Raw genomic sequence first — 15508 nt, 5'->3', positions numbered from 1 at the left:
GTGTAAGTAATAACATTATTCATTGGCATGTCACAAACGCATACTGCCATTACATGTACATTTTACTAGTTGTCAATGACTTGATAAATCATTTTGAGGGTAAAAAAATAAAGCATCAAAATGTTTGGCAATAAGCTACTGATGGCAGTAAAATGCAGCAACAACAAATAGTAGCACTTAATTATCATAATTTTAAAAAAATAAATTAAATTAAATATACCTCCTTTAAGTAACCGCCTTTACTAAGAGCTCGAATGATGAACATGTAACATCTTCTGTTCATGACTATCTCTCTTTCTTCCATAATTCTCCATGTTTCCATAACAAACTTCAAGAAACAGAAACATCTCTAATAAACTACAAGCATCTAAAAAGTAACCAGTTGTCTGATCAAGCACTCGATTTTTCAAGAAAGTAAACTTCAAGAACTGTCTCATCTTGTTGAATTAGAAGACGATATGATAGATGCACATTCAAATGTTTTCAAATTCAATAAGCCATCTTTAAAAAATAAAGGGAATTGGACAGCATTAAACTAGAACCAAATAATCATTATCAACATACCAACATTAGAAATTATGCCTGATAGCAATTGCACCCGTTCATAGCATTTGTACATGCCAGTCCCCAACCCGGATAAAAGAGGTTTGATGTCTGGTTGGTAATCATTCATGAAATTTTTGGCAAGCTAACATGAGAATGAATCATGTTTGAATCTTAATCAAGCTAGGGCACCACCACACAGGAGTGACACACGTTTTGTAAACCAAGCTGTGGTGATCAGTGAGCAAGGATGTGTGAGGGTGTAACATGGAACCGATGCACCACAAATTATAAACCCTGATTGTGGTGGAAAGTGTGCCCATTCCTCCCACCCTCCAATAAAACGAAACACCTCTATAAATTGCTACGTCTAAAGGGAAAACAGTTGTCTAATCAAGAACTAGATTTTTCGAGAAAATACTTTACAAAATGCGCATTCAGATATTTTCAACCCAACTTACAAAAGGAAAGGGAATTGGGCGGCATTAAACTAGAGAACCAAATAAACATAAACAGAGTATCACAATGTGAACTTATGCCTGGTAGCATTTGCACCAGTACGCTACATGCTACATAGACAACGCTACACGTTACGTAGCTCACCTTACAAGTTATTTTTCACTATAACATTAAAATCAACTAATGTTTGTAATGATTTGTTACATTTTCTATCTTCAATAAAAATTAGTTAATCTTTTCAATGCTTTTAGTAAAATAATATAAGTAACAATATTAAATTAGTTTCATTGCTCTTTCTTTACCTTTATACTTAATCATTTCCCTTTCCTATTACTTTAGGTTGCGTTTGCTTGCACCAAATATTATGAAATTTTGTTAAATTTCATTATTAATCGGTCTAATTTGGTGTAGAATATCATGAAATTGGTGCAACTATGCGCAACCTTGAAATCTAGAAGTAGCATGTAGCTTACGCTATACACAATGTAGCTTACGCCTCACGCTTTAGAGGGGGGAACGCTACGCTACACACTATTCGCTATTTAAAACATTGATCTACACATGCTGGTCCCCAACCTAGATAAAAGAGAGTTGATGGCAGGTAGGCAATGGTCATCAAGCAAACATGGGAGTTAATCATGTTTTGAATCTTAATCAAGCTAGGTCACTCCATGGAAGCAATGCACCACATTTTGTAAACCCAAGTGGTGGTGGTCACTGAACAAGGATGTATTAGGGTGTTCTATGGAAGCGATGTTCCACACTTTCAAAACCCCAGTTGTCATGGTAAGTGTGCAAAGGTGTTCCCAACTGTTTATCAAACTTTTTCCAAGCTAAGTAGCTAACATGAGAGGGAATCATGTGTTGAATCTTAGACAAGCTAGGGAGGCCCATGGAAGCGACACACCATATTTTGAAACATAGTTATGATGGTCAGTGAGCAAGGATGTACTACGGTTTTCCATGAAACCGAAGTGCCACAATTTATAAACACCTTGGTTTCAGTGGAAACTGTGCAAAAGGTGCCCCCAAGAGCGACAATACAACAACGCCTAGTTTCAGTGGAAAGTAGGCAGCCCGAACATTTGCTTCTGAGACAGAGTGAGGATGTTTCCAAAGTAACGCTGCAGGAAAAAGTTCAGGCAGGAGGGAGCATATGGATTAATACTTGTGCTTCAGAATTAGATCTACATGAATCTTAATTGAGCTAGGAGCTCCATGGAAGTGACATGCCACTTTTTGTTAACCAAGTCGGGGTGGTCACTGTTCTGGTATTGGTATTGCACTATGTTTTGCACCCTTGGGATGCAGAAATATCGTGGGAAACATCAGGAAATATCACATGTATCGTGTGATGTCTCACAATTTGAGGGAAACATTGGAAGAACTTTAGGAAAATTGTGGAATTTTTCAGCAAAACTTCAGAAGATGTTAAAAGACACATGATTTCCCACTCAAAACTCAAAATATAACAGAAAAAGAATGGATAATAGTTTTCCATTGTTTAGGGGACAAAACAATGCATTATCAGCCATAAGTGATTAAACTACATCCAAAATGAGTTCATATCATTATGTCATACAATACATGCAATAAAACACAAACAATACAACCGAAAACTAAAAAGAACAACAAATAATACATGACTGCAGAACCAAAATGAGTTCCCTACCATGGCGATTGTCCATTATATTTGAAAAAATATGGGATTTAGCTTCAGGAAGAACATTCTGTTTGCACATGCAAGAGAGGGTAAATGTAATCACCAACACCCTTCTTAATCGCATTCATGCCCTTGTGACATGGAGTTTGAACTTTTTTCCTTTTTTGTTTTTTTTAGGTGAGGTGTTGAACTTAAATTGCGGGGAAAAAGTACTCGTGCCAATTGTAGATTCACCACTCACACATAATTGCCACAAGTAGAGAAAAAAAAAATCCAATAATGGATCACGAAATTAATTTGCAGCAGTTTATAGATTATTCAACATAAGCAAAAGAAAGAGACCATTCTTATGGGCTATTTGGAGGGAAACGAATGGTCAATGCTTCCAAAATAGGATTGGTTCGGTGTCAGGCAAAGCTAGATGTAGTAGGATGGGGATCTCCTGTTTAAAGGCTCTTGTTAATTGTAATTTGTCTCTCTTATTTGGGTTGTAGCTTTTTGTGCCTTTTTCTTGGCACTTTCTTTCAATAAAATTTCTTCAACTTAAATAAAATAAATTTTTATTTATTTTATTTTTTTTTAAAGATCTTAAAAAAATAAAATAAAAATAAAAAATAAAAAATATTAAGATTACACTGAAAACATCATTTTGAATGATGAATTTTGTATTCTTGTTGTAGATTCAATCAGATCATTTAAAGTAAAATTACTCCTTGATTCATATGCAACTCGAAATAAACGTTAAGTCTTACGCAGATTCATGTATTCATTCAAAGTAAAGATGCATCTAACCAGAAGTTCAAAATGTAAAATGCTCTGTTCAGCAAAACTTATGGGGACAAATACCAACTTCGGCAGATCATTCTGCATACCAACGGATCGGGAGATCTCGCACAATAGTCCAGAATGAAAAGAAAATCATCATCTCTTAAACCGTTCCCATGTCCAAGATTTGAAAGAAGCTTGGAGGCCTGGTCTCTCTCCCCCGAGCAAAGTGCATTAACAATTTGAACTTGCATAGACCTTGCAACTGATTGTTCCCAGGATCTGAAATGACCTAAACCTGCAATTGGAGGCATCATACTGTAATGAGATCCTCATAAATTATCAAATAATAGTCCAATTTTATCTCTTCCCCATGAAGGGAATATGATGCAGGACATGGAAAATTAAATATGATATGTAAGATTTCAGGCTTAGATCCTACCAATTCAGAAACAATCACACAAATTCCACGTCCCACATGAAAATCCAAACATTCAATTAAAAAGGGGAATCTATGCGGGTCCAAGCCGACACAGGCTAGGACTGGACCAATAAAAATTATAAACCAAACGATGTCAAAGGGAAATAAAATCAACTACTCATGCATAAAAATCAGTCCCTAATCCAAGGGATTCCCTAATTTCAATTCAAGGAACCATAAGGTGATAAAAAGGGGCAAATCAATTAGGGATCATATAATCTAGGGTTAGGATTCATGAAAAACGGCTATGAGAGGATTGAGAGGATAAAAACCTGAGCCAAAAGATGATCCCGCATGTGGACAATAACAATGGCCCAGACGGACGTGCGTGTGATCCCGGCCGCACGTGTGTGGGGCCCACTATTCAGAAAAAGGCCACCTTGGCCCTGGTCGGCCAGGGATGGACTCCAAAACCCCCAAATCTCAGCTCGATCCGATGTACGGTTTGTGCGTGGTGCTCCGCCGAAGTTTCAGCTCGCCTGCGGGCCGAAATCTAGAAACCTGCTGTAATGAAGAAATCTGATGCAACAAAAGGACAAATTTGAAGTACGGATGGTGGGGGAAGATGGAAAAAAAGATGATGGAAGATGGGGGTGAATTGGGATCGATGTGGCTTCGCACCACGGTAGTTAGCCCTTCGAAAAGGGAGGGCTTCGCACCCACTTTTGAATTCTTCCACAACTCATGAAGAGAGCAGAAAAATAAAGCAGGAATTTTGTATTAACTTCAATGAATCAAAAGAACTACAAGGGGTGCCTATTTATAAGGAGAATCCTATACCCAAAAACTCGCACCATGTGCGACACCTATTACTTAGCGATGAAATAAACTAAAATAAAAATCAAACAAGGAAATCTAAAGCGTTCACGATATTCTAAATAATAACAATAAGCAAAACCTAAAATATAAAACTAATCCGACGAGTGGGCCACGATCATGAGATCCCATGGTGGGCTTTTCTTGACTATCGGGCCACTTTTCTGAACTAAAACTTGACTTCTAGCTAGGAGGCCCACCCTGGACGTCGTCATCGAGCCAGATCGATGGTGAGGTCCTCCTTCTACGTACGTACATGCATAGGGGGGCGGCGTGAGTGCGCGTGTACGCGTGATGTCCCCATCAGAATACCACAAACTTAATTCTTTGTTATTCTTTAAGGGTTGCCATCAACTTAGATCATGGCAACTAGCATTGAGAAACAGAAAACAGAGGTCTTGAACAATTCAAAGATCGCTTTGTATGGAATTAGTTGCTCACACATTTTTTCAGTTCCTCAAGGTGTCAGAAGTAGTGACTAAGGAAAATTCAGCGCCCTAACATGTTCTTGCATTTAATATCATCATCATCATCATCATCATAATCATCGAAATTTTATCCTCTCTTAACAATTCGGGGTAGGCTTTTAAATGGTAGATTGGCAAAAGTTTGTGATCACCTACCCATTGGACAGCTACCTACCTCTTTCACCCCGATTATAGGACCAGCCATGGTAGAGCTCCTATTGCATTCTATTAAATGCAATATTTTAATATTTGATAATTTTCAACACCTTCTCTCTGTTTAATGACAATTGTAAACACCTCCCCCCTGTTTTAGGTTATTGCAAAGACCTCCCCTCCATTTGGAACTGTTAGACTGATAGTGACATCATAGGGATTTGTACCAAGCAAATACTCTCCTTTTGAGGATTTTGTTTTGCGGCCCACCGTTATGTATAAATCACATTCAACAGGGTCACTCCACTATAAAAAATTGAACACTCAAAAATTCAGGCTAATCCAATCATAAGGTTGGTCGCCCCATAGAAAACAATGGATAACCACCCAGAAACCTCCAAATTCATGTGGTTTGCCACCTGATGGTTGGATCAGCCTGCTTTTTGGGTGTCCCATTTCATGGTGGGGTAACCATGCCAAACAGGTTGGATGACATACATGCACAAAAGGGAGCCCACACATCCACAACTAGTTGCATATGAGATATGGGAATAACAGTCAATTGCTCAATGATAATGGTCCTAATAGATGGTGTTAGTATCTGCATGATATAATATGGATGCTGGTACTTGTAGGATATCTTTAACCATATCCTATTTTGTTATGTCCATTGCTTTCAAAAACCATAATCTTTTTCACGGTATCAACTCGTCAGATGAGATACACGTACCATGCCCTAGATTTATGGCAAAGTTGTGCCATATTACTGCCATGTATCATGTGAAAATATAAGACAAGAGCACTTCCACATGAATATAGACATGTATACTTATCAACAATGCAAACTGAGACAGGCTCCACGGGCTTGGCCACAAACCCGAAATGAGCTAGGCTTTCCTTGACATGGACCAAGCTTGGCCAACATGTCAAGACTGTTAGAGCTGGGCCTAATTTAGGAATAAATTGGTTGGGCTTGTGACTCCATTTTTGCAAGATTTCCTATCAAAGCCTGGTCTTAACCCAAGAGGCCCATTTTTGGCTAACACAAGGTGAGCCCAAGTGTAAATTTTTAACCAAGAGGTTGGGAGGGGACCTGATCTTATATCCTAAACATAAATGGGCCATAATAAGAATTACACAGGTGCAACCCAAGCCCAATCCACAAACAGCCCTATATGCTTAAAGCTTGCAGTTTTTGCATCCCTATAGCCCTGGACACTTCTATTGGTGGAAATATACCTGAAGATCAAGAGATGAGATCTACATATCCAAGGAGGCTGTCTTACACTTAAATATCACCATCATCAAAGCGTTGTCCTAACTAATTGCGGTTGGCTACATGAATCATGTTCCACCATTCAACCCTACCAAGGACAATAAATATCCTTAGTTAAACCATATGTCATCAACACTTTTCTTACTACCTCCACCCACCTTCTGGGCCTTCCATTGCCTCTTGTAGCCTTCAACTTAAACCAACTCCGAACTGGTGCAATTCTTGGTCTCTACTACACATTGTGAAACCATCTTATAGTCTACTCTCCCTCAGCTTATTACGAATTGGTTCTACTCTTAAGTTCCCTGGAATACATTCATTTCTCATTCTATTTTTTCATTGTCTTGCCACTCATCCATCTCAACAGCCTCATTTCAGCTATAGTCAATCTAAGAACTTAGTGTTCCTTGACTGCCAAACGTTATGTCCCATAGAGCATGGCTCGTTTTATAGTTCTCCTATAAAATCTCACCTTCAGCTTGGTTGTTAAGCAACGTTTACATAAAACTCTAGCAATACATCTGCACTTCATCCACCCAACTCTAATTCTATGAGCAACATCCTTCTCAATTTCTCTCCATTTTCATGAATTATTTTATTAAAGGCTTGCTTGCAAACAAGCAGGAAAAGAATGCAACAAGGGGGGAAAAAAAAATTTAACATTTAGATTCTAAAGTATCCCTCCATCGTCCTAGCTTTGTGTTTACTCCTTCCATGTCTCATTAATCAAATATTAGTCATCTGCAATCAACATGCACCACAGACCTTTTCCTGTAAATGACAAGTTAAATCGTCCATAACCAATGACAAAAGATATGAACCCAACACCTGTAGGCCTACCATAATTGGAAACTCTCCACTAGTTTCCTCACATTACTTACCAACTCTCTCATAGTCATACATGACCTTAATCATGTCCGTATTCTCTTGAGTCTCATTTCTTTCCCAACTCCCACCAGATTATCTCTAGGGACCCTATTATATGCCATATCTAAGTCAACAAAGACCATGCAGAGAACCTTTCTCTGCTCCGTGAACTTCTCCATCAACTGTCCAAGTAAGCAAATAACACCTATGGTTGACCTCGCTAGCATAAATCCTAACTGATTCTCTGATACATCCATCTCATGCCATAGGGTCCTTACTCTTGCTCCGGTGGTACTCTTAGGAGTTTCAAGACCGGGTCAAGGGTTCGAGTACCCATAGGTGGTGAAATCCCACAACGGCGTGAGTGTGTGGGGGTGTGTGTGCGTGTGTTAAAAAAAAAAAAAAAAAATCCGTCTCATGCCATAATCGTTGCTGAATCCCTCTCTCCAGAATTTCAGAGCAGTCTTACACTTGCGTACATAGAAACTTAATCTAGAAATCAATTCCAGAATTTGTTTCAGCCCCCCACCTGTACAAACTGCTGGCCTAAACAAAACAGCAAGTAATTCAGGCAAACTAGTGTGCATTTCCTCATAAATAATATGATGAATACAATATAACTACAACAAATCTTGAACAAAAAGATAATAATAAATTTTATGTTCAGTAGAAGAAACATATGAAACAGTTTCATATGAATAGCCTTCACTCTACCTTCCACGAACATTCGAGAGAATTCCATTCTTCCCACGACATTGCTTCGTGCCTAAACAACAATGCCAAAGGTCAATCACCCAATATATAAACAATAACCCTTTGCAGAAATTACAAACTTCGTATTTTAATTTTGACAAAAGGAACAAGTAACATACTTCACATGATCTGGGTGAATAAAGAGAATCTGCAACCAATGGAAGACGAGCTCTCAAACTGTAATGTGAGGAAAAAATTTTAATCATGTCTCATATATGTCCATATAGAAGATATTATGCTTGGCCAAGCAAAATGGTAACTACCTGATGGTGCTAAACTTTTTCCCCTTGGATACAGATTGCAGGTTATCATTTTGCAAGTCAAATCAACATTCAAACATTTAGGGTGGAGGAGAGTTTTGGGCATAGCCCCAGGGTGGGTCGACATGAATAGTCTGGATCACATTTCAGGTGGTCAAATCTGTGGTGATGTTGGCTAAGGAAAAAAACACCATTTTGCTTGGATGAGGACCATATAATATCATATGTATGTAGGTAGGAGGTAAGGACTTACAGAGATCTGTACATGCTCCGAAATTTCCTTGATTCTGATGAAGGAAAGAAACCTTACTGCTTCTGCATAGGGTTTTTGCTTGAAATGAGGTCCTCTTTCCGAGAGACAGATGGAACTGCTTCCAATTATTCATCTACCTGTTTCTCCCAAAAAAAGAAACAAGTTTGGAACTTGCAGTTACCCAATGGAAAACTACTTCTGAACTGTAGAGAGGACAGCAAGGCTCTTCTATAGGAATTTGGGTATTGTTGCGAGTTGATAGGATTGATGAGATGAAAGAATGGAAATTGCCCCTGGCTTAAAAAGAAAAGAGGGATGCTATTGCTAGTATTCAAGTCACTGCATAAAAGTTCAATTCAGCTCTCTTACAGTATACGTGGCAAACATTTCTAGTGATAAGGACTGTTGACCAGGTGGCTCAAAGTGCAGATGGGTTATAGGTCAAAAATTGAAGTGGTTGAACAGCCCTAACCATCCAGCTCTTGTGACCTTTTCTGGTTGAATTTTGCTCTAATTTTTCATTTTTCAGGCCACTGATTTGACGTCTACAGCAATCCAATCCCCTTGAATTTTGGGATATGGGCTATCCACTTGGTGGGCCACCAGACTAACAGTTCTGATCACCAAAAATATTTGCCACGTGTGAAGGGAACTGCATAGAACTTCTATGCAACAAGCTGCATAGCAACAAGCCTCTCAAAATATATATAGTGAACATATCCTAGGACAAGGGTACGATGCAACTTTGGGATCCTGTAAGCAACCCTATGTGACACAAGAGGGTAATGTTATCATTCAGAAAGCAACGACTGGTTTTGCTTTTTCAGCTAGGACTCAACAGGCCACGAATCTCACCAACTACACAGTTTGCTCAGGCATATGATTAAGTGAATTGTGCAGCCCACAAGTCGGAGATCCAGATCACTTATCATGTGCTCCATCATGGCTGAGAGATGACAAAAAATCTTCTACATTGTTCATATAATCCCCTGACCAACAACCTACAAATAGGTGCTCAAGAATAAAGTACAACAATGGTCACATTCAATGGAGATTGGGCTAGAGATCCAAAGGGTTAGGATCAATCTAAAATTTTTAAAAAAAAAAAAAAAAACTGACCATCGAGCCAGATGTTTTTGGTTCAGTCAGGTTAGGTTCAATTGCCAGTTAAAACTGGTCAGGTTGTAATGCCAGCATAGTAACATAGATAATTTATTTATAACATTAAAATATAAAACTAAGGGCAAAATGGTGAAGATGCCCAGATCTGCCATTTGGACAATGGCACATTATCTGCCAAATTGGTGGTAAGGACCATCTTGTTCTTATGCCATTTGTACCATTTGAATGGGACTGAATAACATATGATTCCTTTATAATGGTTAGTTGTCTCCATGGTTTAGCAGAGTATGAAGCTCAGGCCCAACCTTAGCCTCCATTTACCTCAAATGTTTTCATTCTATTGTGCTCTTTGATTTCAACTTTTTTTTCCTTTCTTTTTCAATGAATCACAAGTAAAAATTATATTGAAAAACTCAAAGAAAAGGGAGCAAAAGATCCATCAAGGCAATGGATAAGAGTCCCATGTACGTAAAGATCATCTATGGACTCCTTCCCTTGCAAGAGAATCCACAATACAATTAGCCTCTCTTGGCACCTAAAGAAAGCTAATAATCATGGTGTGGATATGAAGCCTAAATGCATTTAATGTGAAAGATAGTTTCCACAGAGGATCACCTTTCTCCTAAGCCCATGCAATCTTTCGGACCTATGGTGAACATAAGTATTCTCACCCTATGTACAAAGTGGATGTACACAGAGAACACGGTGGGGCCCCACTGGTCTCTGTAGATGATTATAGTCCGACAACAATTCTTGGCAAAACATGGTTTCATAAAGTCGATCCAAATTCTTGGCAAAACATTTGGTCGGTTCCGGTCCGGTTCCACGGTTCCACCGGTTCGATGTGCACCCCTACTATTGACTTAGAGGAAGCTTATGATATGGTCCCTAGAGAGTAAATTTGGTAGTGTCGGGAGAGTAAGGTGTTTCAAGAGGATATATTGACACGATTTAGGATATGTATGAGGGAGAAGTAACAGTGGAGAGACGAGTGAGTTCCCAATCACTGTGGGTTTGCACCAAGGGTCGGCATTGAACTCCTACCTTTTCGCATTGGTTATGGACAAGTTAACAAGGCATTTGTAGGAAGAGATCTCATGGTATATGTTGTTTGCAAATGACATAGTTTTGATTGATAAGGCAAGGGAGGGCATCAACACGAAGATAGATTTACGAACAGGTGCTTTAGAATCTAAAAGATTAACAATAAGTCGGACTAAAACAGAGTATATGGTGAGCAATTTTAGTAACAATAGGAGTGAAAACGAAGAATCATTTAAGATTGGTAACTAAGAAGTTACCCAAAATAACCACTTCCGATATCTCAGGTTAATAATTCATGATAGTAGAGAGATTGAGAAGGATATTGCCCATAGAATCCAAGATGGGTGGAAGAAATGAATATGTGCATCTGGAGTTTTATCTGATAGTCATTACTAAAACTGAAAGGGAAATTTTATAGGATAGCTATAAGACCAACCATGCTTCATGTGAAAGAATGTTGGGCAGTTAAGGAACAACATGTTCATAGGACAAGTGTAGCTGAAATGAGGATGTTGAGAAGGATTCGTGGCAAGATGAGTAAAGATAGAATTTTAAATAAATGCATTCCAGGGAACTTGGGAGTAACACTATAGGGTAACAAGATGAAGGAAAGTAGACTTAAAAGGTTTAGTAATGTGCAATGGAGACCAAGAACTATATCAGGAAAGAATTAATTACAAATATTTTCCTTCCACGTTTGCTGAATCTCTTTAATTAATTCTTTCCTAATAAACTGTACCGGTTAGAAGGAATGAATTTGTTCAAATTGAAGGCTCTAAAAGGGAAAGGGGAAGGCTCCAACGGACGCAGGTTGAGGTCGTAATAAGAGAGTTGATGACTTATGTTCTAACTGAAATTGTGGCCTTTGATAGAATCAAATGATGGAAAATGATTCATGTAGCTGACTCCAATTAGTTGGGATAAGGCTTAGATTATGATGATTATTTTAATCCTTGGGGCATGTTTGGCAGACACCTAAAAATGAGTTTGTCTCATTTTAATTAATTGAAATTAAGGATTAGAGACTATGATCTCTGATAAGAAATGTGGTATTAGAATCATAATCTCTAGACTGTAAGTTGCATTAGTTGTAAAGTTTTATTATTATTATTATTATTATTATTATTATTATTATTATTATTATTATGTGAAATTTCACTTGTAAAAGAGTTAGAAGATGTAAACATTTGAAAAAGGAGAGATGAGTTTTCACCCCAACGCTCATTGTTGCTTCTCTCTCTCTCTCTCTCTCTCTCTCTCTCTCTCTCTCTCTCGCCCGCGCGCGCGCGACCGGAGGCGGTTTCTGACTTTCTGGCGAGTTACTCACTATCTTCCTTCCTTCCAGCCAGTAGAGGGGGTTCCAGTGAGCATCTGTCTCTTGCTATACCTGTCTTCAGCATTCAGAGGGAAGAAAACGGAGAAGGCAGCTCTCCTCTATTCCGAGCTATGTTCGGCCCACACACGTGCAATGTCATGTACATGCTACACATGTGTCACCGTGGCATGATGGGTACAAGATCCAATCCATCTATTAGAACAACGCCATTGTATTGATGCTCTAGCCCAAGAATCAGTTTGACCCATGCGTTAGGTGGGCCATAGTTCAGATGGCTGAATTTTTCTAACCCATCACATGTTTCCAATATTGGGCCCCATATTTTGCATGGACCTGATTTATTTTCGAGATACGTTTACAAAGTAGGACCAACTAGATGGATGGATTGGACCTCACATCCGTTTGCCATGCTGTCACATGTATGGGTTGCTCTTGAGCTTTATTGCACACACGTGGGAAGTGGATTGCGTACTGAGTAACTCAGTAGGCTAAGCGTCTTGAGTAAACTCCATGGGGTCCACCGTGATTTATGTATTTTATCCACTCCGTACATCCATTTTACCAAATAATATTAAGGGTTGAGCCCAAAAAGGAAGCATCTCCAAAACTCAAGTGGACCACGCCATGGGAAACAATGTGAATTGAACATCTACCATTGAAACTTTTGATCAAGTTGATATTTGTGTTTTCCCTTAATCCATGTCAGTGTGATCTTATCAACAAGTTGGATGACAAATAAACATTACTGTAGGCCTTAGAAAAGTTGCTACAATGAAAATCATTGTTCCTACTATTTATGTGTAGGGTGTACACGAACCGAGTTAGCTCGGTTAGCTCGCTTGATTCGACTCGGTTCGAAGCTAAGTTCGAGCCGAGTCGAGCTGATTTTTTTTGAGCTCGAAAAAATTTCGAACCAAGTTCGAGCTTGCCCGAGCTCGACTTGACTCGGATCGAATTCCAACTAGAATTGAACTCGGATCGAACTAGTTCGGTGACTCGGTTACTTTGATATTGATGTTGCTCACCAAGTGTTTTTTTGAAATGACTCAACAAAGTGTCGGCTAGTGGCAAGGAAGGTATGTATATAAAACAAATATAATTTTTTCTTGATTTTGATGTTGCCTAGAAGGTGTTTGATGAAAATACTTGTAAACAGCTGCTGCTGTTTTACACACAGTGAGAAATTGAAAGTGCACAGCTTGTGTTTGTGAAAATGCCGCAGAGGCTCGATTTTGGCTCGAACTCAGCTCGAACTGGCCCGAGCTGCTGACCGAACCAAGCCAAGCTGGCCAGTCAGGCTCGAATACCAAGCCGAGCCGAGCTGAGCCGAGCCGAGTTCGATCTGGGGTCAGCTCAACTGGGTGTACACCCCTATTTTATTTGGTATGGTCTACTTGAGTTTTGGATATGCTTAAATTTTTGGCTCAACCCTCAAAAATAAACTGAAAAAATGGATAGATTGTGGATAAATCATATACATTCGCCGTGGGGGCAACTGAGTTTACTCTGTACGACAAAATGCACCGAGTAACTCAGTATCCAATCAGATTCAACACATGTGAGGGGTGTCAGCGGCAAGGTTGGAGCTGGGCCAAGCTTTATCCAAGCACAGCTCACCTTCAACATATACCCAAAATCAGCCTGAGCGCATGATAGGCTAAAACAATCGAGCCCAAGCCTTGACTTTCAGACACACACACAGGAGAAGATGAAGAAGAAGAAAAAGAAAAACAAAAGGAACTTTCATATTTCAGCTCTTCCTCATTGTATAATTTTTTCCTACATTTCAGATTGAAGACCTAAAATAGAACTATCAAACAAACATAGGAGCTGAAAAAATGGAATATAAAAAGAATCAAGAATTGGAAAAGGTTAAATCTTCTCATTTTTCCTTCTTTTTTTGTGTGTTGTGGAAGTTTTTAACCTGAAATTTCTGGAATATGGCTTTCATCTTTTTCTACTTTCTTTTGATTCAGATATTATCATGAGTACGGTCAAGAAGAATCTTTCTCCCAACATAAAATACGCAATATTAAAAGATTGAAAAATCTACATCAATAAACATCCAAAAGGAAAAATATATTGATATACTCACCATCAACTTCTCTGATGGCAGAGCGTTTTCTTGAGTTGTGGGTGATTGGCCACAAAAGAAGGGAGATGCGGATCGCCTTTCTCTCTTCCTTCGCTTCTTGGAATCGTTTTGCCTCACTCGCGACACAGGATCTAGAGTCACCTACAACACGGCTTTGAGGCCCACCATATGGTAGATGTAGTTTGGCTAGTGACGCTGTTGCTAGTGATTGGTGCTGTGTGGGCGCCACCATAATCTATGTGTTTTATCCACACCGTCCATCCATTTTTATACATCATTTTAATGACTTATCCCATAAATGAGTCAAATCAAAATCTTGGGTGGACCACAGCATGGGAAAACAGTAGTGATTGGACGTCTACCATTAAAAACCTCCTAGGGCCCACTGTATCGACATCCAACCGGTAGATTATGCCAAAAACAAATATCAGCTTGATCCAAAACTTTTGTAGCCCCGAGAAGCTTTTTATGGTGAGAATTCAATCAACACTGTATGGCCCACTTGAGATTTTGATCTATCTCAGTTTTGGGTTCATGTCATAAATTTATCTAAAAAAATGGATGGAAGGCATGGATGAGACACACACATCATGTTGGGGTCAACATAGCACCAACCACTAGCCATTGGCGAGTGTAGCGTGCAGGAGAGCAGCTAGTCCATTTCTCCATTTTTTGCTTAGAGTTGGGCAATCCCGACCCAATCCAGTGGATCTATTTAGAATCGACCATATTCGAACCGATCCGACGGCTTGGATCGGTGCAAATCGAGTAAGCCAGTTCAGATCCGAAAACTTTTTAGATCGAGTTCGGATCCATACCTATTCGGACCGATCCGATTCGATTGGATCGAATCCGGACCGGATCTAGTATTTTTATTACTATGTATTCAGTATTTTTATTAATATATAGTTATTTACTATCCGAACTGATCATGTTGATTGAGCAATTCTAACACACGATTTGTGGACACTTGTTTCCTGAAATACGAACCGACCAATAAATGGCCACCAATCTGATGTTCAGATAATCAAGATTAATGAGACACCAACACTAGAAATCGTAATTTTTACAGTTTGATCAGACTTAACCATGTGCCACGCGTACAATTGAAAGCGATTTCTAAGTGCTCGTGTATCACCCATCACACTCCGCCAG

The 15508-nt window shown here is 39.1% G+C and overlaps 1 protein-coding gene across 9 annotated transcripts in view; it reads right to left on the bottom strand.

The window, feature by feature from the left end:
- Positions 1-14518, bottom strand: part of LOC131258021 (pentatricopeptide repeat-containing protein At1g76280) — a 40932-nt gene extending 26414 nt beyond the window's left edge. For 4 of the 9 annotated variants that reach the window (XR_009177773.1, XM_058259042.1, XM_058259047.1 and 1 more), the window contains exons 1-6: positions 14354-14518; positions 8757-8893; positions 8363-8420; positions 8205-8256; positions 3538-3728; positions 221-328 (exon numbers count right to left, since the gene is read on the bottom strand). Coding sequence is in view for 8 of the 9 variants with exons in the window: in XM_058259042.1 (XP_058115025.1) it covers positions 221-328; positions 3538-3728; positions 8205-8256; positions 8363-8420; positions 8757-8770 (423 nt within the window). In the remaining variant the exon portion in view is untranslated. Of the gene's footprint in view, positions 1-220; positions 329-3511; positions 3729-8204; positions 8257-8362; positions 8421-8756; positions 8894-9611; positions 9758-14353 lie in introns of those variants that run through there. The other 5 variants (XM_058259043.1, XM_058259044.1, XM_058259045.1 and 2 more) reach the window with 5 other exon arrangements.
- Positions 14519-15508: the final 990 nt, after the last annotated feature.

The sequence above is a fragment of the Magnolia sinica genome, chromosome 10 (genome assembly GCF_029962835.1).
Source record: "Magnolia sinica isolate HGM2019 chromosome 10, MsV1, whole genome shotgun sequence".
NCBI lineage: Eukaryota > Viridiplantae > Streptophyta > Magnoliopsida > Magnoliales > Magnoliaceae > Magnolia > Magnolia sinica.
The sequence above is the reverse complement of the archived record's forward strand: the minus strand, read 5'-3'. Positions and strand labels throughout refer to the sequence as shown.